Consider the following 25765-nt stretch of genomic DNA (forward strand, 5'->3'; position numbering starts at 1 on the left):
TGTCAGCCAAAACTATCAATCTGTTGATAGCTAGATCTAGTGGTGCGGCTCATACTATATCTGCGCACAAATCAATGCGCGGTATATAGAGAGGTTGATAGAGAAGACTACGAGTCATCTGAAAGTGACCGGGGATTTCAAGTTCTTAAGCTCAAAAATTCAGCATTACTTCAGGACATCCAGTAATCTAAACTTTTCATATTCAAGCCTGTATTATTTTCTCACCCTTATACATACTCTTTCTATCGTTGTGTAATATATTACTGTATGGCCCACATGGCTAGGGCATAAACTATGTACAAATCTATTTCATGAGCTTGTCAAAAGCAGGGATCAAGGACTGGGCAAGGGCAAAGGAGAACACCAACTTAGGACCGGTAGTTAACAACTTAGGTGTCAAACCCTTGAAGAATGCCGTGATACCCTCATTCTTGGCCATCTTTTTCAAAATGGTAAATCCGCTCTCTGGGTTTTCAAAGTTTCTGTTTTGAATTCTAGTCTTGATCACGTCCAACGGAGCAGAAACAATCAACGAGGCAGAAGCACCGAAAATAGATGTGATAAAGTTCTGTGTCCATGTGGCCGAGGAGTAATCTTTCAAGCCAAAAATGTATTCTTTGGCGAAAGAGTTACCACCAAACAAAGCGAAAGAGCCAGGGGCGTTTCTGGCAGCGGTCCAGCCCCAACCCCTGTATAATCCGAAACCTTCGTCAGAGATGATTTTCAAGAATCCTCTACCTTTGAAAGCCTCAGGGTTTGTCTGTCTCTTAATCTTCAACACATCCAATGGCAACAAGACGACCTCACCAATACCAATCAAAGAGCCTGCAGTGGCAGATAACAACGCTTTACCGGTCTTTGGTCCGAACAAGGCATCGTACGAGTCCTTAAAGTTCTTGGTCAAAAATTCATTGGCAAAGGGTTGTCCACCATACTTGTACACTCTTTGCATGATCTTGTAGACAGCAGCGTAACCCAAGCCGGGAAACAAGGTGAAGAGTCTTGAGCCAAGTGCCTTAGACGCATGCTCTTTGAAAATGACCGTGTTCAACTGAGAAGCGGACGTGATCTTCGTCTGGTTTGACATAAGTCGCTTGGAGATGGTGTCCACAGGGTGGAAAACACCAATTTCGCAGATACCAGCGGCAGCAGAGCCAAGAACCCTGGCAGCGCCACTTTGCTTCTTGTCTGTAGTGGAAGGAGGGGACATCGGTGAAGATTTGGAAGAGATAGATTTGGAAGAAGTGAATGTGAGGAACAAAATTTTTCTCCCACACCGCGGGTAGATGGGACGGTTACCACAATAGGAAGGACAAGGTCAGTCTGTGGTGCCAGAAGAGGGTCAGAGAATTCAAGGAATAGAACTCACTTAGATTGGTGAGTGAGGAATTTGTTGATTTTGATGGCAATTTATGTGACTTTTCAACATTTATTTGTTTTGGTGGCACATATTGAATACTTTATTTCGGTTCAGCTTTTTCAATTCGCAGCCATGGTAGAAAAGACTAGAAGACGAAGATGAAGACCGCAGAGTGGAAGAATAAATCATACAATAAATGTACTTTGGAGCAGGAGTGTAGGTATTTGTTCGATTATAGAGCCAATTTACCAGGATTGTTTGGCACCCTCGGGCCCTTAAGAGACAATTTGAGGTAGTATTCACGGGAAGCAGACAATAGCTGAAACGTTGTATCTATTGGTGTTTGTCAGTTGTTGTGTATCGACGTGAAGGAAAGACCAGCAACACGTTTACCGCTTTTGACTGCTCTTTGTGGAGGTGTCATACGGTGAAGCATTTATCTTCTGGGCTATACAAAATCTAGTCTCAACAAGTAAACTTGAACGAGCACACAAAAATAGACTGCAATTAAGACAGTAGCCAAGCATCAATAAAATCCTCATCAGGCTAATCAATTTATTTCGGTGGCTGTGGCCCCCCTATGAAGCGTTTGCACCCACTGTTCGTTATCTGCACAATTCTCACCTAGTAGTTGAACTTCATCTTTACCAACTCCTTTCTACTCATCAATGTCCTACGACCCGGCCATTGTCGAGGACTATGAGGCCTCCATCAAGGAACTCACGTTCAATTCGAGACCGATTATAGAGACGCTCACGACGATAGCCCAGGAAAACACCGAGGCTGCGGAAGGTATACTTAATGTCATCACCACAAGAATATACAAGTGCATCCCTGAACAAAAGCTCTTTGCCATGTATCTACTCGATTCAATCTGCAAGATAGTTGGGCAGCCGTACAACTTGCTTGTCGGGCCTGAGATCTTCAAGCTATTCTCTCATGTGTATGTTTTGGTGAGCGAAAACACTAGAGTTAAGTTGATCAAGATGTACGAGCTTTGGAAAGTGACCAGGACGAGAAACTCTGGCGGGCCACTTTTTCCACCGGAGGAACTTGAAAAAATCGGTAAGTTCTTGATGCACGCTGGGTATAGAAAACAAGAAGTTCCATCGGTGTCGGCAGCTGACCTTATAGCCGACATCGACATGCTTTTGCCCATCATGAAAAATAAGCTAGTCAATAATCCCACAGATACATCCCTTAACGATAGATGTAATGCATTACTGGAGCTCAAGCTCATACTACAGAGTCAAGCATTGAAGCAAAACGATTTGCTCGGGATAAAAGAAAAGCTCTCTTCCATGAAACAGGCAGAAGTGTATTCGGCCAACTCTGCCCCCAAACTACCCGATAACCTGTTACCTCAACAAGTACCAGGGCCAATAGTTCCTGAGCCTGGGATGCCGGGCAAGGCTGAGGCTCTATTTGCTGATCTTCTAGCTTCCGGCCTTGTCAAGATGGAGCAGTCTCTAAAGCCAGGATCTAAGCCTGTTTACGAACTTGTAATGCCCAAGGAAAAGTATGAGCTATCCAATGCTGGTGACGGCGTTTCGACTACTGCTTTGGAGCAGCTTTTGATGGATGCAAATAATCCTGGTAGATCCGCCTATGAGCAGGCACAGTTCAAGGAGCTCTTGAAGATTTCGAGGAAGCTCAAAAGCGATGAAGGTTTCGGTAAGGCTTTGCAAACGTTTGTCAATCACAACAAGCTAGATGTTTCCACCGTACTGCTTTTATACGATGCAAAAGCACTGAAATGTGCTCAATGCGGTAAACGATTCACAGATGACGAAGCAGGCAATAAAAGAAAACGCATACACTTAGACTGGCATTTCCGTATTAATAAGAAACTGGCTAACGTCAAGACGAATATTCAATCCAGAAACTGGTACCTTGATGACCTCGAATGGGTTAAATTCAAGGACGAGGATCTTCTTGAATTCGGCGAGTCTACACAGAGCAAGGAAGCTTCGGAACAGCCAGAACAAGTCGAAGAAGAGAGAGTTTACGTGGTTATTCCATCAAACGAGGATATTACGAACAATGTGTGTACCATTTGCCGTGAAGAGATCAAACCCACGTACGACGAAAATCTCGGCGAATGGATCTGGGACGGCTGTGTGTACGCAGCAGGAGGCAAGTCACAGAAGAAGATTGTTCACTCTAGTTGCTTCAAGGAAACAGCGAAGAAAAGAGCCAGCAACGGCGTGGAGGAAAGAAAAATCAAGCGTGAACGAGTATAACGATATACAAAATATAAATTACATGCATGTATACACTTGTGTCGGAATTCGACTGTACAAAGTAATTTTTTATACACAAGTTCTATTCACAATGAGTATGCTAGTCTTTGTGTGGAGCTGTTTCTACTAACATCACCTATTTCTGGCCCAAGCACTTCAAGATGTCATCCCACACCTTGCCTGGCTTCTGGGAAGCGTCAATGCCACTCCAAATGCCGGTCTTCTTGTAGTACTCCACAATTGGCTCGGTCTGCTGGTGGTAAGTGACCAATCTCTTCTTCAAGGCGTCCTCGTTATCGTCGGATCTCTGCACCAATGGCTCACCAGAGATGTCGTCGATCATGTCCTTCTTAGGAGGGTTGAACAACTTGTGGTACGATCTGCCACTGGCTGGGTGGACCAATCTGCCAGTGATTCTAGCCACCAACAACTCGTCGTCAATCTTCAACTCCACGGCGTTCTGCAATGGAGTCTTTCTCTCCTCCAACATGCCGTCCAACTTCTCAGCCTGAGGGATGGTTCTGGGGAAGCCGTCCAAGATGAAACCGTTCTTGCACTCCTTGTTGTTCTCCAACTCTGACTTGATCATGTTCACCATGATCTCGTCCGACACAAGGCCACCCTGGTCCATGATCTTCTTGGCTTCCTGACCCAAAGCGGTCTTGGCAGCAACCTGAGCACGAAGCATGTCACCAGTGGCCAAGTGGCAAGCACAGAACTTCTCCTTCAAATTTGGTGCCTGAGTACCTTTACCAGCACCTGGAGGACCAATCAACACCATTCTGATGGATTTGGGCACATCAGGCACGATACCGGCCTTGGCCTCCAAGGCCTGGATTCTGTCTTGCAACTTGGAAATGGTAGATTTGAGATCTTCAACAGACATGGTTAGTGTTGGTAGTTTTGGTAGGTTTGGGCTGAGGCTGTTGGGTGAAATTTCTCGCACTACTGGCCAATCAGGTGTACTGCAGGAGACCCCACTCGTTGACTATTGAAGAGGAATTGAAATTGCACTGCTTGAAAACTAACCTTCAGATTTTGCTTGCTTTAAAATAGTGGACTAGCGATAGTCGAACAGTGTTCGATTGTACGTTTATAAGATGAACCTCCTTGGGTATTTTTGTAAACGTGAATCATTTTACATTCTTTTTATTTTACATCCTTTTCAATGTAGCAAAAGGAGCCATGAATGTAAAGAACCAAATTAGTGTAAAAAACAGTCAGTGTTTTCAATGGTGTAGTTGTCCTTTTGGCTTTGAAACCGACCAATGCAATAAACTTTTGAAACAGACATGGGACCAATTGCCATGATGTAATGTGGTGTACGGGTTGTTTTTGTGTGCGTTTTTCGCAACCGATTTTGTCTCACTCACGTTAATAAAGCTTATTTGTAGAGCATATTGTGTCGAAGAGACATCCCTATGTGACCAATTGAAACCCAACGCGATTACCTACCGACATGAATACAGCGAGGTTGCATTTAATTTCAAGAATTCTGCTCGTCCATGGTAATTGTGAACCACCAAGGAAGCATAGTAAACTCCGGCCCAGTGTGCCAGACACGACACGCCATCTTCGAAAAACCTCTGAAACTAGTTCTTTAAAATCGTTTAGTATCGAAATCTAAATGAAACGCTTATCGAATTATTTTTTTTTCCGAGTAAACTCCGATATTACATCCTCGGATGGAAGAGTTCTCACCCCCCACTCCGATTCCCCTTCTCTGTCCGTTGGCGCGGAAGCGCTAATCAGACATGGGACGTTAAGGGTCATATTCACGTGCGTTTCTAGACCTTATATAGCTTGCAAAATTAATCAAATGAGCTGGTAAGAACCAACTATCAACTTATGAGGCTACTGACGATATACATCCTCGGGAAGCTCCCGTTGGACTTTCTTGTGCTCATTCTTCGCTACCTTTTTTTTGGTGGCATCAAGCAGCGCAAATACAGAAGGTCGTTGGCAGGACTTCTTAAATTGACGTTATACAAGTCCGCTTTGCTGGTGCCAATTGAAGACAGCAGATGGCTTTCTCCATACACAAACGCGTTTCTCCTTCGCAAAGTTATGCCCACGGTGGCACCAGCAATTACTAAGGGATTGCCAGGGTACAGTGAGCAGTATGACTCCAACTCGTACTGGCTAGTGAAACAGCCTGATAGGAAGCCCACAGATCCTTTGATCCTTTTCCTCCACGGAGGCGGCTTCTTCCTCCAAACAATGCCTCAGCAGCTTCGCTCAGTGTTCTCTATGTATCATTTGCTCAATCCTGAAGTTAAGAGAAGGACATCCATCTTGCTTTTGGACTACAAGCTCTGCTCTAAAGGCCACACGTTCCCCACGCAAATGCTCCAGCTTGACCAGACGTACGACAGACTTGTTCGTGACAACTTCGAGAACATCATTCTCATGGGAGACTCTGCTGGTGGCAATATGGCCGTCGGTTTCACCCAGTTTTTAAAGGCAAAGAATGTGCCTGTTACATACCCAACTAAGTTAGTTTTGCTCTCGCCATGGATGAAGTTGGCACCTCTTCCTCACGATATGACTAAGCAGTCGTCTTGGAGGCAGAACGAGGACCAGGACTTGATCCACCACTCGAAATTTGCCGACATCTCTCAATTGGCCTTGATCATTGGCGAGCAGGATGCCTTCTCGCTTGTCTGGTCGCCAATGGGTAAGCAGCCTCGTTCAAGAGACGACTGGTCGGTTATACCAAATTACTCTGATCCTAAGCACGACGTTTTTGTGTTGGTTGGTGAGGATGAGAGTTTCCGTGATGATATCTTGGAATGGTGCAAGTACGCCATGGAAGTACCATTCCACGGAACACATTCATACGGCACCGAGAAGGGCTACACGGACGAGCAGTACACGTTCAAGCGCCGCAACCAGCCTGGACATGCAAATCTCGACTTATACGTGGAACCCCAGGGTGTACACGATGCCATCTTGTTCTTCGAGGATACTGTCTACAAGCAGGTCGGAGCTGGTCTCAAGAAGGGCAAGCCCATCACGATTGAAGACATTGATTCTGAGAAGTACTTTGGTATCTACCGTTTGGTGAAATTTTTCAATGAGAGGCTCTGAGGTATTTATAGATGTGAATATGTATATCAAATTTCAGTTTGCCTGAACTTGACCCCAATTAATAAAAGTAGAAGTGAACGTGAATTGTCAATGCTTCTAGAGCTGGTGCGTGTGGACCTCTGGAACATGCTGGACCTTGACTAGCGGTCTATATATGGGCTTCCACATTTGCGACTGAACCCATTTCAAACATTTGTTGAACTCCCTAGGAACCTGGACAAAACCACCGTCTGGCTTCTTTTCACTCTCCACACGGGCAGTGCCTTCTTTAAGACTCTGCAAGATGATAGCTGTGGCAACGTGGGCAGAGACCTCGTCAATCTCCTCAAGTGGGGGAAGCAAACCGTTCTTTGGGTTAGCCATTTTGGGGGACAACAGCGCCAAGCAGTCAACACCGGCAGATATCATAGTATCCGTGATGGTAGTACACCTTGAAAGAACAGCACCTAATCCGATACCAGGGAATGTGAAACAATTGTTGTTTTCAGAGATGGCATAGCCATTGACAGGCTTGAAAGGAGACCCGGTGGCGATCAAGGCATTGTCTTCTGTCCACTTCATGATGTCGACAGGGAAAGCCTCGTGCAACCGAGTAGGATTGGAAAGTGGGAACACAATTGGTTGTGGGTTGTGTTTGTACATCTCTTTGATGACCTCCTCAGTAAATGCACCCGCTTGCGTAGAGCATCCGACTAACACAGTTGGTTTCACCTTGCTCACCACGTCCTTTAAGGATCTAGTGTTGACACCCTCCCAAATGGAATCAGGGTCCGCATAGCGCTTCTGACCCTCGGTGGAGTCATCAAAAGACTGGAGAACGACACCACGACGATCCATGATAGTAATCTTATTGCAGGCATCCTCGACAGTCGAGCCATGCGAGACCATGTGGTTTACAATCTGGTCGGCAACACCCAATCCAGCCGAACCAGCGCCGTAAATTAATACTTTGGTATCGAGCAACTCGCGTCTGCTAAACTTGAGGGCGGCCGTTATTGAGGCCATCACAACAGCACCAGTGCCCTGGATATCGTCGTTGAACGACGGCAATGCGTCTCTATACTTATGCAACATTTTCCGGCCTGTGGAAACGCCGAAGTCCTCATAGTGCAAAACGGCAGAAGGAAATCTGTTTTTAACAGCGGTGATAAACTTGTCGACAAATTCCCAGTACTGCTCACCTCTTACACGGTCAAACTTGTTGCCCATGTACAATTCGTCGTGCTGAAGTTCCTTGTTATTCGTGCCCACGTCCAAAACCACAGGAAGAACTCTTCCGGGATGAATACCACCACATAGAGTCATCAAACCCAACTTGGCAATGGTAATACGAATACCTCCCACACCCTGGTCACCTATACCCAAAATGCCTTCTCCGTCGGACACAACAATATAGTCGATGTCCTTGTCTTCTCCATACAATGCCAAGCGTCTATCTATGGAGTCCGGGTCTGTGATGTCCAAGAAACACCCCTCGGGTTTTCTGAACCTGTGAGAGTAGGCAGCAATAGCATCACCCTCGGTAGGGGTATATATGATAGGCAACATCTCTCTGATGTGTCTTCTAACCAACTCATAGTATAGCACCTTATTTTGAGTTCTCATCGACACCAAGAAATCGTTTTTAGCCAAGGGGCTCTTTAAGTACTGGAACTGAGCATATGCTCTATCGACTTGCTCATCTAGGGTATTGATCTGACAAGGAAGCAAGCCGATTAGGTCAAATGCCTCACGCTCCTCGCGTGTGAAGGCAGAGCCCTTGTTGAACAAGGGGGAATTGAGCAACTGAAACCCAGACAAGTTGCACTCGATCGGGCCCTCAATTGAAAGACGGGTCGTTTTCGGTTTCAACGCGGCAATAGCTGCCTTGATACCCACGGGTGTCTTGATGGTGTGGGTGTGAATGGACGAGCATTCTGTGGAATTGAAGCGACATGAGACCCTGAAGCGAAGAGACGAGGAACGGGGCGCTCTTATGGGCATTTTGAAGAAGTAGTAGGATAAGTATAGAGAGTGATTTTATAAGGGTAGTAGCGTGGTAATATATAGCGAAAAGTTGAGGGGACGCCCTCGGAACTGATAGCGGCATCCACAGAGGACCACAACGTACTAGGCTTGAAAAGAGGAATTGAAGCAAACAAGCGGGATTCTTTACCAGGTTTATTTAGAAGGGCTGGGATTTTTTTTTTTTTTTTTTTTTTGAAATCCTTTCTCTTTTTTTTTTTTCAATCCCATAAACAGTGGCAGGTCAGTGGACTTACAGTGGTCTCTTCACCTAAGTATCGACTTTCGAGGGTAAGCGGTACTGGCTGCGCAGTCTGAGGCTGCGGAAGATGTCGGTTGGTGTGTTAGTAGCCGTGCCGTAGGGGTCCCCGCTCGTTCACAAAAGGGTACCGTAGGCGAGGCATATGTATTGCATGAGTGGAAACTTGAGTTGAAGAAAATTTGAAAGTAATACACTAGAATGTCATTTGCTATGGTCATTGGCTAGTGCTGTGCGCAGCGCACTGAAAATCACTTGCAGCCAGAGCGCTTGAGAGGATACTGAGAAAGTGAAAAGATAATAAGTTTACGACAATTCAGGATAGAACAGGATCCTTCGATCGTTGACTCAGTGTTACTTAGTACCCTCCTCAACTATACTTCTAATCCACACGTTTCTTCCTTTCACAATCTCGCTTGCTTCTGCCTCGCGCCAAAGTTTGACAGCTCGGGAAATCCCGGGAGGCGTTGGCAGAGTTTTTCCGGTTCAGGTGGGGCCCCCTCCCAACTCCGACGCCGGTCACATTAACAAGGCAAACGGGCTGAGGCGTTTCGGGCGGGGTCCTTCAGCTACAATGAGGAAGACGTTGGAGAGAGTTTTGATATGGTTTATTTGACTCTTCTATTTGTCCAGTGGGTCAAGTCGATCATGCGCTAAGTTCTCACTCTTGACGCCATTATAGGACTGAGATGCAAAATGGCCGCTGATGGCAACAAATGCAGAGTCAAACGGGTGGGCGAAGCTGAAAAGTCGAAAAGATGTTATAGTTGTAGTTTTGAAAAAAGCTGACCTCTGTTATCTTGCTTCGTCGAAGCCTATATAATTTCTTGACTAAACAGGTTACACAACCTTGTTGGTTGGAACGGCACAATAATTTGGAGCCCCACCGCTATAATGTATAGATGATGTCTTGCAAACATATGATCTTGGGACAAGATGACTTCATGTTGACACACAACTGTCTTGATCTACTACAGAACATCAAAGTAAAATACATCATAATGTCTGCTATCTAGGCTATTTAATAACGATTTCGAAGATACGCTCTTCACGCTCGTTAAAATAAATGAACGCTTCATAGGTCGTCTTCGTTTTTGAATGACTTCAACCGCTTTCTTTGCTGCTCATCAAGCCCCTTGCCAATCTTCTTCTTTAATGGCTTCTGTATCTGGGGAACGAAACAGCTTGTGCGCCCTCCTACAGTTATATGGTCCACGACATGACCAGCTTTCGTTTTGGCCTTCACCTTCCTACCCTTGCCCCAGCGGTAAATCATGAGCCAGTGTTCAGGTAACCTGTGCACGTTGCCCTCCACACGTACACTTTCTTCCATCACGTAGATCAACGCGTCATATAAGGCCTGGAGTACTTCATCAGAAGGATTATCCAATTTGCTCGAGATCGTCTCGTTTGGATGGATCTTGGCATGGTACAAAACCTCATCACTCACCCAGTTACCCACACCGGCAAAGTGTTCTTGATCAAGAAGCAAAGACTTTATCGCTTTTTTCTTGCTGAGAACAAGCTTAGCAAACTCTTCTTGCGAGAGACGCGGTTTTCCATGATGGTGAGGATCTGGATCTCCAAAGTGAAAGGTATCTATTCCTTTAGATTCCTCTTTCTTCACAGAGATCGAGTCTGCGCTTTTCAGATAATCCGGGCCAAGCGCTTTAAGAGGCTCCTGTTGCATCAACGACTCGTCTGCAGCGTACTCTGGCCCACTGAGTATACGTACCCTCCCTAGCCTTCTAGGATCAGTGAAAGCAAAGTCAAGCGTCTTAAACACCTGCTCAGTACCATTGCCATTACTTTGAGCATTTTCTTCTGAATTACCAATCTCTAGCTTCAACTCGAATTTCGTGAATCTTGGAGGCCACTCAGCCTGGGCGTCTGTCTCTATGGGCGCTTTTTTGGGACCCTTTTTCGTGGAATTTTCATCTTCGGTAGTTCCCTCAGATAAGTCCTTCTGGACAATCCTGTCAAGAACCTTTTTGTCACCTCCACCTTCCATAAAGATCAAATGTGATTCGATATCTCGAAGCTTAATCATTCCAGTCATGCCAAAGTGCATCAACATAACGGTGGGCTCCTGCGAAGGCTTGAGAAGCCTCATCCAGAAATATTTGCCATGGCGACCAATGGAAGAGATTGTTGAACCCGTCAAGATCTCAGTGAATTTGCTCAATGTGGATTCTGGGTCTTTGGCTGTCTTGAGAGCAGGGAAGAGCAAATTATCAAGATTGAGTTTCGCCTCCTTAATCTTGAAGCCCAAGACGTTGCGGCGAAGGAGCGCACATACGTGAGCAACCTTATGTTAGTAAGCTGATGTAGAATTTTTTATGGACATTGCTTTATCACGTACCTCTGCTACTTCTGGCATTAATTGAGATACAAGCTTGTCGTGGTTCGCGGTTGCTAAAAGTTGCAAAAAAGAAGTGCTCCACGGGAGGTTCGAACTCTCGACCTTCAGATAACACAAGGAATGCTTATGAGACTGACGCTCTGCCTACTGAGCTAGTGAAGCTCTTCGTGGCCAATTTCGAAAAGGTGTTCAGTATGACAGCAATAGTAAACAGTAGTTAATAATACAATAAAAGACTCAAAGCAAAGTTTTAAATACTTCGGTGTTCTAGAATACATTTACAAGCTCAAACTTAGCATAAAATTCCCAAAAAAAGAAAAAAAAAATCCCAACGCCCCCTCTAATACATGAAATCTTTAAAATAAAAATTCCTCTTTAAGCTATTACCCATTAGATGACCGTTGCTACTTCCTCCCATGCAAATATTAGAGAGGTAGTGCTATTTTACTTGTGAATTTAGCTTCTCAGAAAAGAGCAGCACATAAGAGGGCTTTTGAACGGGAGTAACGGCAGATTTCTTTCCTCAAGTTCAGTCCTAGATCAGTGGGCGCCTCTATGTTTACAAGAAAATTGACATGAATATAATATTTCTTAGATCTTCCTGGAGCTCAGATATCAATTCTCAAAGTAAGTATTTAGGGGACCCTTCTGAGTGCGCTTACCCTGACCCTCTTTTGCAGCCATCATGAGGTTGAAACCCATATAGTGCGAATGCGATATCATACATCCAACTCAACTATCTACTATTACAAAATCATGAACAGGCTCTTTGGCACAAAAAATACAGCACCAAAACCGACACTCAATGACGCTATCAAGAATATTGATGAAAGAGTCGGCTCGCTCGATGTGAAACTTTCAAAAATCAATTCGGAGTTGTCCACGTATCAGCAGAAGATAAGCCGTATGAAAGACGGGCCAGGCAAAAATGCTCTAAAACAAAGGGCTTTGAAGCTTTTGAGGCAGAGAAAACAAATTGAATCACAGAAGGAGCAATTGGAAAACCAGCTGTGGAATATGACGTCGGCGTCAATGACCACAGATAACCTTCAAAATACAATGATCACAGTGGATGCCATGAAAACAGCCAACAAGCAACTAAAGAAGACATACGGAAAAATTGATATCGATAAGATTGAGCTGTTGCAGGATGAGATGTTGGATCTAATAGAGAAGCTGAATGAGCTTCAAGAATCGTTGCTGACCTCATACGATGTTCCTGACGACATCTCTGAGCTGGAGCTCGATGCCGAACTAGATGCTTTGGGAGAGGAGATGGACTTTGAGTCTGAAATGAACGAGGCTGGATTGGGTGTGCCAAGCTACTTAAACGACGCCGAGCCTGCGCCAGATAAGTTGCCAGCGTTTATTGATGAGCCTGAAGAGGGCGAAAAGGTGGCTAATTAAGTGGCTCGTGGGGCAGTACAAGGTTTGAAAAACAGGAAAGGTTTACCTCATGGCAAATGGATTCGAGAAAGCAATTTCAGGAGAAAACATTTGAACTCAAACGCTGACCCTTGCAAGAATTTGAGTCGTCATATTTCATGGGTGTGATACTCAAGCACAAGGGGTTCAAATGCAACTGAACAGAACGAGCCGTCATGATCGTGCTATGTAATGGTGATCAATCATAACCTCCGTAACTTGAGCCATGAGTGAATGGACAATGATGGTGATAATCTCGTGTCTCAGGTACGAGTGCTACTTTGATGAAGATTAACTTTTTTCTTGTAGCCACGGAAGACCTATTCTGGCAATGCAAATATCGCATTCTATAAGTCTATAATGCCTCTATAAATTTCTTTTCAAATGCTTCAGATGTTGCACAACAACATAAATTAATAAGAGATTGGCAACTAGACAAAGAGCTGCCATAAATGTGTATACCCAGCCTATACCCATCGACTTCACCATGCGATCCAAGGCTGCAATGAATGCAGCCGCTAGGATACACCGAACGAAATTGACACAGCTGGTGGATGCCAGCCCCCGGGAAGGGTATAGGTCAACAAGCATTGTAGTTACAATGGCAATAAATGACGAAGTTCCAAAGGACGTGAAGCATGTACCTATTACCACGCCAACAACGCTGGTTTCCTTGTCTAGTGTCCAGCCAAAGAGAAGAAGACCCAAAAGGGTACAAATGGTGGGTATGATTGCCAAATCAAGACGAACCCTGATTTTGTTGAAAGGCGGCCTTTGTTCCTTCTCGCAGTCTTCATACTTTTTATCGAATTTTCCACGACGCCAGCCATAGTAATAGTTGAGCATCCTTCCAGCAAGTAAAGACGCTACAAGGCAGCATATGCCCTGGGGCAAGTACATTAGACCAACATGAAACACAGAGTAGTTCCATGGATCGTTTTCTAGAGCTGTGGACAAGGATGTTAAGGACATTGTCCAAGCTGTGAACTGGAGACCGCCAGGTAGAAGAACTGCCATCACTTTAGCCCTGATCAAAATTCTCCAGGGAGCCAAGAAATCTAGTTTAACACGGGGTCGAATCGTACAACGATTATTATTCATGTGCTCTTTGTAACCGGGGAAATATAGAGCAGGCGCAATATGAATGGGGTTCTTTGGTCTGACCGACCCATTGCCAGCTATGCTTCGGCATGTTTCAGTAAGAAACACGAAAATAAATAAAAGGGTGACTCCAGCACCGATAGCTAGAAACACGAAAACAGCTCGCCAGTTCCAGCGAGCTATCAAGGCCGACCCTATAAGAGAGCCAAACGCCTGGCCCACAAGGAGCATCCCAGACACAACACCAACAAAGGCCCCACGGTTGGCAGGAGCGCAAACATCGCCGGCAATGCCTGAATTTATAGCAATCACTTGAGCTATACCCCCCGCTTGCACGCATCGTAGGAACACAAGTAACCAGTAGGTATTGCAAACCGCTAGACCGATGTTAGCACCAATGTACACGCAAAACGCTATCAACACCATGGGTCTCCGTCCATAGGTATCTGCAAAGTTCGACACTAGCGTGGGCGCCAACCCTTGAAGAACAAGGTAGGCCACCATAGTGAGGTTGATAGCCTCTGAAGAGACGTCAAACTCCCGCTCAAGGGTTGGTATGGCTGGGAAGTAAATCGAGTTGGAGATGGCGCTCCAGATACCTATGAGAGAAAGCAATGACATCAAAAGGTAGCGTCTCCACAGGTCGAAGATAGTGTACGGGGGTTCTGCGACCTTCGTGTTGGTTGTGGCCTCCACGCTTGCACCTGTTTCCAAAGAAACATCTTCCTCACTTCGGCGCTGTTCCGAGACAGGATCGTCAGGCGGCTTTTGCCCCGAGACTGACCTGTTAAGGACCATGCTGTGGGAATTTATCGTTGTGTTGATTCAAATACTGCCAATGTCACAGATTATATACCACTGAGTACCATATACATCATCGCCTCGGACTAATGTGCCGAATAGCCGAACGTATCACCGAAGGATATCACCGAGAAAGGTAGACAGTACACAACGATACGAAAGATTTTCTATTTTTTTCAACAAGACTCAATTTGAGAACCTCTATCGCAGAATCGTTCGTGATCAGCTCGGTAGTAATTTCGGTGTAATTTTTGACAGCTTGTCGAAGGATGCGATATGAAAGAGTTCTAGCAGCCGCGCAAAAGCCACAGGTCGCTGTGGGGAGGGAGCACCAAGTGATAAGGTGAAAAAAAGCAAGAGTCATGAGATATAGATTTTGTTTATAAAGACTCAATTTTCGAGTGGTTGAGTGTAAATTAGCTTCGTGGTGGGTTATTCTCGCAAATGAAGCGTTATTTCGCTTGTGTGGCAGAGTAAGGTAGAAAGATGAATATTTGAATATTTATTTATTTGGAATCTCATTATGTCTATACGGCTCGATGCCGCTATATCAACTCAAGGTGTTTGTATCATATGCCACATCTCACAATTATTTATATTATAGATAATCACGAAGCCTTGTGATCACAGGCTTCGATCACAAAGCACACCAAACATATACGGAAAGGACGCTGTTCTTGCACAGTCTGTGACTGCTAGTGTCTAATTCTTCGATTTCATTCCTTTTTCTTTTGATTCTTTTGTAAAGGCGATCAAACCTCCTGTGAGTTCTTGCCCAATACCTCATGCTGTATTTTTTCGATATCGTCACTTTCATCACTACTAGCTCCCTGTCCAGGAACCACCGCCGTTTTGGCTGGACCGTGATACACCTTTTTAGCATAGATCATGTAATAGCCAAGTGACAAGATCCACACTCCAGGTGTTATAACACAGGTATAATTCATAGTATCCTTATCGGGATTCTTGTTTGTAGGGAACATCACCATGACTATAGTGAAGGCTATGAAGCATGTTGAAACCCAACCGTTGACTCTGCTCCAAAACTCACCCAAAAAGAAAGGACCAGGTCTGAATTTTTCCTTCATCCAGAGCAAACGTAAGAATGTGGGCATACCCCATGCAAAGTAGTTTCCAGCAACGTACAATGTGAAGAGAGCAGATGCAGCAGCGTCACCTATAAGACATAAAAGCCCAACTACGATTGAGGCAAGGCCGCCGGTAATCACTGCGTGGATAGGCACAGACAACTTCTTGTTGACCTTCTTGATCCACCACGACATAGGAAGGCCGTTGTCTCTTGCAAATGCAAAGATCTGCCTAGAAATGGCCGTCAAGATAGAAGCTCCCATAAGAAATTGTTCAATGGCAATAAGGATCATCATGGCCATTGCAACTTTTTTACCTTGACCAGGGACAGTCTCGAATGCGTCGTAAATGATCTGAGCCATGGGCTGACCAAATTTCGTTCCCAAAATTTGATTCTCGATATCGTCGCTCTGGATGCAAAAGCAGGTAACAATCATCAATATGAAGCCAAAAATGCCACAAGCGGAAATTGACGTAATGATACCAAAGGTAACTGTCTTTGTAGCGTTGCTGCATTCTTCTGACATGTGCACACATGAGTCAAATGCTCCAATCGTCCAGATCGCTGGTAACCATGCCTGCGACAATTGATTCCACCCCATAGGAAAGTCAGTGAGATTGTCGAAATGACCAAATACCCAACTTGCTTTCTTAAATTCCCCACGAGAAGCACCGATAGGTAGAGCAACAATAAACAACACGATCAACACAATATTCATTACGACTGATGTAGTTTGCAAAGATGCACAATGCTTCGACGAGATACATGTGAGGGCAATATGGGCGAGAACACAAGCAGCAAACACACCATAAGTCTTTGCTGGGGTGATCTCAAAGTCCCCATCCTTTGCTATCACCACCACCGACAAGAGTTCCTGAGCGAAACCGTAGTCTACCGAACAGAGCGCTCCAACCAATGCGATGGAGTTTGTGTTTCCGACAACGTATGACAACACTGTCTTCAATTTTGGAGGAGCATAAAAATTTGTCCAGTAGTAAAGACCGCCAGAAGTTGGCTGAAAGGATGCATTTTCACTCATTGCAAGACCAATAGTGAGAATCAAAACCGACGAGATGAGCCAACCCCAAACCGCTCCAGCGGGACCAGCCAAAAGAGCATGACTTAAGATGGAGGCAACCGAGGGTAGAAGACTCATGATGGAGAATGATACGCCAAACACTTGGATCATGCTGAAACGACGCTTGAGCTCGGGCTTGTACCCGATCTGAGCAAGAAGATCATTGTCAGATGTAGCATGCAAAGCATCGGGCATGGGCAGCTCGACATTGTGGGTGTTGTTGAAGTATCTTTTATCAGAAGTGACTGCCTCGAGGATCTCTTCACCCGAGAGAACTGGATGAAGCATGTTTTATGAAAAAGAATGCCGGCCACCTTGTGTATCCTAATATGGATCATATCAAGATGCCGCCAATTAATACATTATTCGAGCACTACATCCACAGTACATGTTATTTAAGCCATGTAGCGGATCTGGTAGTGTAGAGGCGCTTTATAGGGCAATTGTCAGATCTTCGCGATAAGAGATAAGGCTTCTTGATAAGGGTATCTTAGCGGACTCTTCTTTGAGCGCACGATACTGAGATAATTTAGTCATAAGATCCAATCGTGAACGGATACCGCTGAAGCGACAAGCCTTCACTTTTTCACAGATTGAGTATTATTAGAGAATTTTTCAGATTCACAAGCTTGGGAGTAGGTAGCCGCAAGGGATGTCGAGACTAATGCGATCCTTCACAAACTCGAATTATAGCAGATTATTGGTACATCACTAGGATATAACGATTCAGGTATAGTTTGTATTGATCCCATGATCAAGTACGTAACAGGTGTACTTGGTGCCGGCTTACTACCATCCTACAGGTCAAATCCATGGCTAATTCTCACTCTCAATGAAGAACCAGTGAACTTGGTTGTCCAAAGAAATCCAGTTGTGATTAAATGAGCTAGGGAGTTGATCGAAGCGCTGGCCTTTCAATTACTTTCTCTTACATTCGCTTAATTCAACTAAACATCTTATAGCAATACCACAGTCACCTAAACGGAGGGAAAAGGAAGATCACCACTGTGTTCCCAGACAGGTCAATGGCTGCGAAAAACCAAACCCGACAACCACTAAACTACAACTCACACGGCCAAAAGTATCAATGTATAATATTACCATGGGTATATACTAGGAAGAAGTGAAGTGCATTAACGAAGGGGAATTCTATACGTTGCCGGCAAGTACAGAAGTTGCAAGCCCGAGGAGCATATTGCGAGAGCACTGCTCTCTACAGCTTGTTGTACTTCTTCGCCGGCGGGTTCTTGGGCGTAGTAATCATAAAGTTGATGCCATTCTTGCCTGTCTTGTGCCGTTTCAACGGCTTGTCTTCCCGCTCAGGCACTGGAGCCTGTGCTTGGCCCCACGGAAACACCGTCCCCACTGGCGGTGGGATGAGGAACTGCAGAGGCATCAAGGGGCCTGGGACCCCCAGGGGCGAGTTGACGTAGTAGTAAGGCGGGGGCTGGTGGTGAGGAGGCTGCTGCTGATGTTGTTGTTGTTGTTGTTGATGCTGCTGTTGCTGCTGCTGCGACAGCTGAGGCTGCAGTGGCCCACCTCTCTGTCCTGAAGTGTGAGGGTACTGGAGCGGCAGCGACTGGAACACTACAGTAGGGTATTTGTGGGAGTACGGCAGGCCCAAATTTTCTGATTCTTCCAGCTGCGACGCCGACTTCGAATGGGTGCCTCTGGGTCTTGAGCCTTGGGTGTTTTGCTGCTGCTGGGCAGAAACACCACCGCCTTGCGAACTCTGCCCTGCCTCTGGATACGGTGCGTAGTACACTGGGTAGAACTGCTGAGGGACCATGGGCACTCGAGGCAGCTTAGCTTGCGCTGCTGCGGGAGATGGCCCCGACGGAGGCCCCGAGACGGTCAGCCCAACCGAGGCGGCTTTTTGCAATTCAGGCAGTTGTCTGCTCTGTGGCTTCAGGCCAGTGTCTGGCAAGGTGCCAGGGGTGTGTACCTCAGAGTTCTTTCTTTTCGCAGCCGCGGGCGCCGCGGGCACCCCAGGACCCGCAGGACCCGCAGGACCCGCAGGACCCGCAGGACCCGCAGCTTCTTGGGCTCCAGGGATATGGCTCTGGAGGTAATGGACGTAGGCTTGAGGGTCGGCGTAGTCGTTGGAGAGAAACAAGCGACGGATCAAGTCGCCAGAAAATCCGTGCCGCTCGGCTTCACGAAGAAGCTCCAACACAACCTGACCCAATTCATGCTTGATCTGGGCGTGCTTAGTTTTTTCCTGCTCTATGCGGAGCCGGATTAGCTCATTGAGCGTGTCCTCAGAGTATGGCCACGGCTTGTCCAGAGGAAGCAGAAGGGCCCGCAAAAGATCCAAGTGCGGAGGCTCCAAGGGCAGCTTAAGCGGATTCCCCCCTACATTGGACTCTCCAGGCGCCAGTGATAGCAGACTCAGTCTCGAATGGGCAGTAGTATGAGGCGCCGACGCTCTCATCTTGTCGTCGCCCTTGAGCACGAGGCGGTCGATCAGCGGGCTGGTATCTGTCGGGTGAGCCTGCTGGTGGTTGTAATTCTTGTTGTACTTGGCCGTTTCAATGTCAAAGCTCTTAAGGCTGGGTAGGAAGCTCGTGGGGGACAGCTCTTTCTTGCTCTGGGGGCTGTGGGAACGGTGGTCTTCAGGCGACCTGGGATCTTGGCTCTGGCTGACAGTGGTGGCCATTCCCAGTGGCGTATTCATAAGTTTGACTAGGGAAAGCACTTTGGCGGGTCTTGTTATTTTCCGGAGGGTCTATAGGAGTCACTGATGCAATAAAGGGGAGAGACTCTCAGTCCATGCCACTGAGGATGCAAGTAACGAGGGATGAAAAGCGGAGGCCAAATAAAAAAAGAACAGGCAAATGCTTGAGATGAGAAGAAAGTGGTGATAAGAGGTATAAAAAAAAAAAAAAAGGCTCTAGGTGATGGCGTGAGAGGCCAATGTTTTGCAAAGGTGCATTCCATTCGGTGTCGTACAAATTAGGGAATCACCACGAGTACGTGAAACGGTAATCGGGTGAAAATGGATGCAAAAAATGTATGGCCTGGCTGTTAACGCATGGGCAGTTACCAGATCGGGTAGTACAATCGAAGTCTACTTTTACCGTTTGTGGTGATGGTTGTGCCCTGGCCACCTAGCAACTACAGACAGCACATAAGTTCCTGGCTAGTGTGCCAGACGTGCATTAGCGCCTCACTCATGATAATTGCTTCAAAGACGGCCGTTTTCTGCCCACAAGTAGCAGGGCAAAATTCTCCCAGTCCTAGTACTGCTAGGGAAAACGGCTGCAACTTTGTTGTTAGCTATGCATGGGTGCTGCAGTTGTGTGCAGGACGCGTCCAGGATAAATTTCCCCATACGGCAAATTTGGGGCAATCACATTTCCACATCAGGCAAGGCTCGCGCTTTTTGCAACTATTCTACTTATTCTTCCTCCTTCCAAGGGAGGCTGTCTTGCTTGCTTCTCAAGAAAGTCTCCTTTTTTTCGAGAACGGTCATGTTGGGTCCCTGCTTAAGGCGTGCGTATCTTCCAGCTCTCCCGTCCAGGGGCCGTTGCCGCTTTCTTTTGTGCCACTTCCCAGTGACAGAACCTCACTTTTCACATGGCACGTCTCTGCGTAAGCGATGCCTATCACTTAGTCGTTTTGCAGCAGTGTCGTAGTCAAGGACACAATCCTTGTCCGATCAGGTGAAGCCACGTTGGTGTGAGTCCACATTCCGTGGTTATAGCTACTTTTGGGAGAGAGTATGGTCAACAACCGTGTCGCCCTTCGGTTGCAATTTCTGAAACTGGATCATCCCCCCCTGTCAACCTTTCGTATACCCACATTTGGGCATTGTTCGGTCAAAGTGCTCCGAAGTTTGTTGCCTGCCTTACATGCTACTTTTTGTTCTATCTTTTCGCTCCGCACCTGTTCTTGAAGTATAAAGCTTACGTGACTACCCCTGAAGGGGGTTTGCTGAGCAATTGACTGTGTGGTCCAGCTCAACGGTCATTCCTTTGGAAAGAAGTGGAGTTTCCATCAATTTGCTATGCAACAGAGAAGGGGTATACATCCTTCATTTCTTACCACTCTAAGAGTTGCCTGCTTGGAGATCAATGGCACTTTGTTGTTTGTTAAAGAGGCTTACTTGCAAAACATTACTACACTGTTGAATTTTCACTCTAGGGATGCCTAAGCCCGCTCCCATTCTTTATGATTCCCCTCTGGCATTCTTTCCCATACGACATCCGTTGGGGCGGCTCTGCAACGCAATGGATCTCGATCTAGGAAAATGTTCTCATGCAGATGACAAACAAGTGTAGCTTGGGAAGGTGAAGTGTTATTTTGATTGCTCCATTACCGAAGCCGGTCAACACTTGGACCATAATGTAGTTGCGTAAACAAGCATGAGCTGACTCTGATCTCTTGTTCAGGCACATTCTAGCTAGTATGAAAAAGGCAATTCCAAGAATCCCTTGTTCACGGCTGAATGGGATTGGCAATACCACGTAACTTTAGACCTGTGTTGAAAAAATTAAACCATGCTGATTCTAGCTGCAACTCCGCATGCACTGATCTTCATTTTCTAGAGCTTGCATTCTTCTATTTTTCCAAAATAAAACCTAAAGGTGTGCCTGGTTGAATCTCTACTTACCGGAAGTGCAATCTCATAGAGATCCAGTTTTTGATTGCTTCTGAAGTGTCGAATTTTTCACTTGAGTTTCAACAAATATCAACAGAATACGTCTCCCCTTTTCATGATCTCCATGATTGTCGGTCAAGATTTTCCCGTACACCTTTACGTTGCATATTGATATTCTTGATCAGCCTTGCTGGTGGCTGCGAAATGTGAGGGCTAGAAGCCTGTCAGTGAATTACCACCAAATTTATTGAACTCGGTCCAAGAATATTTTTTTCCTGTACTTCAAGGCTTTTTTGATCTTGTAAAAGTCTGGAAAAGCTCGAATATCACATCTTGCCAACTTGATGTTCCAGTTGATTGGCATGTGGCACCTACAACTTCGCACTTCACCATCACAACTACTGCTTTTTATATGACTCTTTTGATTGTAGCCATTGGTGGCCCCTCGTCTTCAGGAAAGACGACGGTAGCAAGAGCGCTTCGACAGGTCATCTCGGAGGCCCCACTCGTACACTTGGATGACTTCTATCTTCCCGATAGCAAGATTCCACAGCACCCTACTAAAGACGTGGCAAATTGGGATTGTCCCGAGGCTATTGACTGGGAGAAGTTCAAGAAGTATATTGAGGAGCTCAGGCTGAACGATGCGGCTGACTTGCCCGTGAAAAGCTTGGAAATGGACACGGAATTGAAGTTGGGGCGTGAAGAAATTGATGAATTCGATGATTGGGCGGAGGAAATCTACAGGCGTTACAGGGGAAAAAAAATTGTCTTGGTTGAAGGTTTCATGCTCTTTCACGACAAAGGAATTCTGGATCTTTTCGACAAGAAGTTGCTTTTCCATGGACCTTATGAGGTATTAAAGGAACGCAGAGAATCTAGGCCTGGGTACCACACCGCTGAAGGGTTCTGGAAGGATCCTCCAAACTACTTTGACGACATTGTTTGGCCAGAGTTTAAGCGTACACACGAGCATTTGTTCAAGAATGGTGACGTAGAGGGCAAGCTCACTGAGGAGGCAGAGAAACAAGGCATTCGAAACTTCAATAACACGGGGATTCATAATGTGGTTGAAATGACAGAGTGGGCTCTAAAGAAAATTGCGGAACTTTGAATAATGCAATTAGATATACATGTTCTTTCCTATGTTCTCTTACTTACTTTCTTTTCTTACTCTTCTTAGACTTGCTCTTCATTTCGCTCTCGAGAATCTTCTCGGAGCTTTCGCCTTTTCTCTTCTGTCTATTGCTCTTGACGCTCAAAACACCATCACCTTTTGCGGCCCTCTCAGCAGCCTGATCATCCCATTCCTTCACATCATCGCTGATAGCATACTTCTTCAAGTCAAGTGCATTGATAAGCTCTCTTTGTTTCGTCCTTAACTCAGACACCGCTTCTTCACCAGCCTCATTCAAATCGGCGTTAAGCGCCTCCTCCGCTGCTTCGGCATCGTAAGCATTTATTGGCTCTTCTCCATTCATTTCACGCATCTCGTCATCTTCAAGAGCAGGCATGCTCTTTTCGATATCCCTGCTCAACAATTCACGGAAGTATGTGGAGAATTTACGCACAATCTTAGAGAACATGGCCATGGATTGGGATACAGGCAAGTTCAACTCCTTCGAAACGTCATCCATGTTCTTGTGCTGTAACCCAATTGCTAGCAAGATGGCTGCCTGAACAGACGACAAGCTTACCTTGCTATCAGTGCGCTTAGTGAAGTAAAGGGATGCAAGCAATGGAAGCATGTCGAGAATTACATGGTAATCCAACATGTTGTTAGCGTAAGAGTCCAATCTCTTTAAATCAAATGGAGAAAGAATAGCATCGAGCTCGTCTCTAGTGAATGGTTTGGGTTTGAAGTTAGCGCTTTCTCCCAGTTCGGCTGATTCTATTAGGCTAAGTGCCTGAACGGCAGTGAACTTCCTGAACTCGTAAGAAAGCAAGTGCAAAAGTCTCTTGTGGAAATCTTTGGCAAATTCGTGAAGCCAAGCGTCGTTCTTATTTCTCAAGACCTTCAACATAACACTAGTGTGCTCACCAGTCAACTCATTGGCGGTTTGACGTAAGTAAACAGGAACAAAGCCAGAACGTTTCCAAAATTTATGCAATTGAGGAGTCATACCGTACGACACACCGAGGTAATCTAGCGCATAAGGGGGTTTTTCTGACAACTTGAGTAAAAGCGGCGGAAGAGCCTTAGCGTCACGGAGACGAATCTCATCCTTAAGAGAAGCACCCTTCAACTCGTCATCGGTGACCCTTTGGAGTGTGTGATCGTCAAGGACGTTTGACTCGCTGATATCAGTGAACTTACCTTCGAAGTAATCTTGCAACAACTCCAAAGCTTTAGAACCGTAACCCATACCAGCATAGTCCGGATTAGTGGCGATACGAACAACTCTGGCACCACTCAAGGATGCAAACTCCTCATCTTGAAATTGTTGTGACACAAGCCAGGGGATTAAGTCACCACCAGCACGCTGACCACGCGACAAAGACCTTCTTACAGATTCCTTTGAAATTTCACCTTCGAGTGCCAACTGTACAACACACAAGGGATCTGGGATTCTGTTGTCATTTGGATCGATTGGGGGAAGAAGAACGTACAATTGATGAGCTGGGGCATCACTCATAAGTTGTAAATCATTCGGGGAGTTCTTGTAGTGGGATGCAACATACAATGCCATCATCTTTTGCAAGAATGCTTCCGAGACTGGGTGGTATGAAAACAAGGTATCTCTGTTAACGTAGAATAACTGACACTCGGATGGATGGGGTGTTCCTTTGGTAGCGAAACGTGCATTCTTCGTGAGTGTAGCATCCAAACATAAAAGTTTGTTGAGCCACTTCTCCACAGGGTCGCCAGGTGCATAACGAATAGGTTCTTCCAACACGACTTCACGGAGAGTTCTAGCCATAGAAGCAGTGTCAACGTCAATTCCCTTCTTGTCACGAGAGACGATTGTGGTCTCATTATTGGACGAGTTGGAACGAGACTGGTCTCTCAACTGCTGGATTAATTTGAGCGACAAAGAACGGCCGGTACCTTCGTAACCGTTGATGGTGGATGCCATGAACACAAGATATGGGCCCATGAGGCGTTTGACGACAGGCAATGGAATAGCAGCGGCCTCATCAATGATGACCAATTCGGCTTGACCCAAAACATGGTGATCATTAGGCGATATATACTGGATAGTCTGACGATGGTCTCTCTTGATATCAACTCTAACAATGGCCTTGTTAAAGGATGGGTTTGTCAGCTGAATAATATCATAGTCCATGTGTTCGGTGAAGCCCAAAGCATCAAAACCCTTAAAAATAAACTCAAAGAGCGTCTTCAAGTTCTCAGGAGAAGGCGAGGTGACAAAGATGTTGGAATAGCCGTGAGATACAGCAGCAGCAATGGCAATACCAAGGGCAGCGGATTTACCACGACCTCTTCCAGCCGTTAATGTGACAGTGTTTCTTAAAGACTTCTCAGAAATCACGTCAATAAATGTCAAAACCGCCTGAGCCTGATTGACTGTCTTAGCAAGGGCAACAAGGGAGCCAGCAGGTTGGACATCTGCTAATGAATCCTTAAGCGTTTTGAGTTCTTGTTGCTGTGGTGTAAGTTCATCTTCGTCAGCAGGGGGAAGAGGCTTGACGTGCTTACCACCGGAGATGGGCAATACGTTCAACTCGTCGTCTACTACCAAACAAGTCTCACAAGAACCCAAAGACAAGAGAAATCTCTCATTGAAACGGGCGACCACATCATCGTGTGCCTCTGTTCTGTATCTAGAGTGAATGTCCATGGTCATCGTGTAAAGCTGCTTAAGAGAAGTCATGGACTTTAAGAGCATCACCACAAGTCCACCTCCTTCAACCGTCTCAACTGTACGTGCCAACAAATTTGGCGTAATTCCTTCGAAGTCTTGCAAAATACACATACCGTATGTGTTACCTAAAATCTTCTCCGTTTCTTTATAGTAGACATACCTGATGTTCTGGTTTGAAATAAACGCTTCGAAAGGGTCCTGGTCATTCACATCACGGATCCCGCGCTTGATCTCCTTCTTGATCTTGTTCTCTCTCTTTTTTCTATGTGACGTGAATCCCAAAAGCTGTTTCTTGTACGCCCACAACACTGACTTGTTCATCTTTAGGTCTGCACTCATCATCAAGTAGTGCAAGTTTGGGAGTTGGTTCCTAGCCTTGTCACCAACGATAATCAAGAAGCTTCTCTGTTTCTCTTGGACACCATTCCGAATGAGTGCCGGAATACGGGAGTCAATAGCCTTCTTACCCATAATTTAGAGAGCTCAGATTCTTGATACTACAACCTTTTTTGCAGCAGGTGT

At 45.8% G+C, this 25765-nt stretch overlaps 12 protein-coding genes and 1 non-coding gene across 13 annotated transcripts; 4 read left to right on the forward strand and 9 right to left on the reverse strand. All coding sequences in view use genetic code 12, as the record gives it.

Annotated features, from left to right (window-relative positions):
• Positions 1-304: 304 nt before the first annotated feature.
• YHM1 (Yhm1p) lies at positions 305-1210 on the reverse strand (the record flags this gene model as incomplete). The annotated part of the gene is made up of 1 exon (XM_029037510.2): positions 305-1210. The coding sequence occupies one exon, from the start codon at positions 1208-1210 to the stop codon at positions 305-307; it is 906 nt and encodes a 301-aa protein (XP_028888566.2).
• An 818-nt stretch (positions 1211-2028) lies between these two features.
• CJI96_0004730 (uncharacterized protein) lies at positions 2029-3603 on the forward strand (the record flags this gene model as incomplete). Its single annotated transcript, XM_029037509.2, has 1 exon — positions 2029-3603. One exon carries the CDS (start codon positions 2029-2031, stop codon positions 3601-3603), a length of 1575 nt encoding a protein of 524 aa, XP_028888565.2.
• A 136-nt stretch (positions 3604-3739) lies between these two features.
• Positions 3740-4489, reverse strand: ADK1 (adenylate kinase ADK1; the record flags this gene model as incomplete). Its single annotated transcript, XM_029037508.1, has 1 exon — positions 3740-4489. One exon carries the CDS (start codon positions 4487-4489, stop codon positions 3740-3742), a length of 750 nt encoding a protein of 249 aa, XP_028888564.1.
• Positions 4490-5451: 962 nt separating this feature from the next.
• CJI96_0004732 (uncharacterized protein) lies at positions 5452-6693 on the forward strand (the record flags this gene model as incomplete). Its single annotated transcript, XM_029037507.2, has 1 exon — positions 5452-6693. The coding sequence occupies one exon, from the start codon at positions 5452-5454 to the stop codon at positions 6691-6693; it is 1242 nt and encodes a 413-aa protein (XP_028888563.2).
• Positions 6694-6789: 96 nt separating this feature from the next.
• MAE1 (malate dehydrogenase (oxaloacetate-decarboxylating)) lies at positions 6790-8676 on the reverse strand (the record flags this gene model as incomplete). The annotated part of the gene is made up of 1 exon (XM_029037506.2): positions 6790-8676. One exon carries the CDS (start codon positions 8674-8676, stop codon positions 6790-6792), a length of 1887 nt encoding a protein of 628 aa, XP_028888562.2.
• Positions 8677-10031: 1355 nt separating this feature from the next.
• On the reverse strand, positions 10032-11336 carry FPG1 (Fpg1p; the record flags this gene model as incomplete). The annotated part of the gene is made up of 2 exons (XM_029037505.2): positions 10032-11264; positions 11319-11336. 2 exons carry the CDS (start codon positions 11334-11336, stop codon positions 10032-10034), a joined length of 1251 nt encoding a protein of 416 aa, XP_028888561.2.
• A 56-nt stretch (positions 11337-11392) lies between these two features.
• On the reverse strand, positions 11393-11480 carry CJI96_0004735. Its single transcript has one exon. It is a non-coding gene; the product is annotated as a tRNA-Met (tRNA).
• Positions 11481-12074: 594 nt separating this feature from the next.
• CTA1 (Cta1p) lies at positions 12075-12725 on the forward strand (the record flags this gene model as incomplete). The annotated part of the gene is made up of 1 exon (XM_029037504.2): positions 12075-12725. The coding sequence occupies one exon, from the start codon at positions 12075-12077 to the stop codon at positions 12723-12725; it is 651 nt and encodes a 216-aa protein (XP_028888560.1).
• A 384-nt stretch (positions 12726-13109) lies between these two features.
• On the reverse strand, positions 13110-14642 carry QDR1 (multidrug transporter; the record flags this gene model as incomplete). The annotated part of the gene is made up of 1 exon (XM_054702226.1): positions 13110-14642. One exon carries the CDS (start codon positions 14640-14642, stop codon positions 13110-13112), a length of 1533 nt encoding a protein of 510 aa, XP_054558201.1.
• Positions 14643-15397: 755 nt separating this feature from the next.
• Positions 15398-17101, reverse strand: CJI96_0004738 (uncharacterized protein; the record flags this gene model as incomplete). Its single annotated transcript, XM_029037502.2, has 1 exon — positions 15398-17101. The coding sequence occupies one exon, from the start codon at positions 17099-17101 to the stop codon at positions 15398-15400; it is 1704 nt and encodes a 567-aa protein (XP_028888558.2).
• Positions 17102-18026: 925 nt separating this feature from the next.
• On the reverse strand, positions 18027-19472 carry CJI96_0004739 (uncharacterized protein; the record flags this gene model as incomplete). The annotated part of the gene is made up of 1 exon (XM_029037501.2): positions 18027-19472. The coding sequence occupies one exon, from the start codon at positions 19470-19472 to the stop codon at positions 18027-18029; it is 1446 nt and encodes a 481-aa protein (XP_028888557.2).
• A 2356-nt stretch (positions 19473-21828) lies between these two features.
• CJI96_0004740 (ribosylnicotinamide kinase) lies at positions 21829-22530 on the forward strand (the record flags this gene model as incomplete). The annotated part of the gene is made up of 1 exon (XM_029037500.2): positions 21829-22530. One exon carries the CDS (start codon positions 21829-21831, stop codon positions 22528-22530), a length of 702 nt encoding a protein of 233 aa, XP_028888556.1.
• A 43-nt stretch (positions 22531-22573) lies between these two features.
• CJI96_0004741 (ribosome biosynthesis protein KRE33) lies at positions 22574-25714 on the reverse strand (the record flags this gene model as incomplete). The annotated part of the gene is made up of 1 exon (XM_029037499.2): positions 22574-25714. One exon carries the CDS (start codon positions 25712-25714, stop codon positions 22574-22576), a length of 3141 nt encoding a protein of 1046 aa, XP_028888555.2.
• Positions 25715-25765: the final 51 nt, after the last annotated feature.

The sequence above is a fragment of the Candidozyma auris genome, chromosome 6 (genome assembly GCF_003013715.1).
Source record: "Candidozyma auris chromosome 6, complete sequence".
NCBI lineage: Eukaryota > Fungi > Ascomycota > Pichiomycetes > Serinales > Metschnikowiaceae > Candidozyma > Candidozyma auris.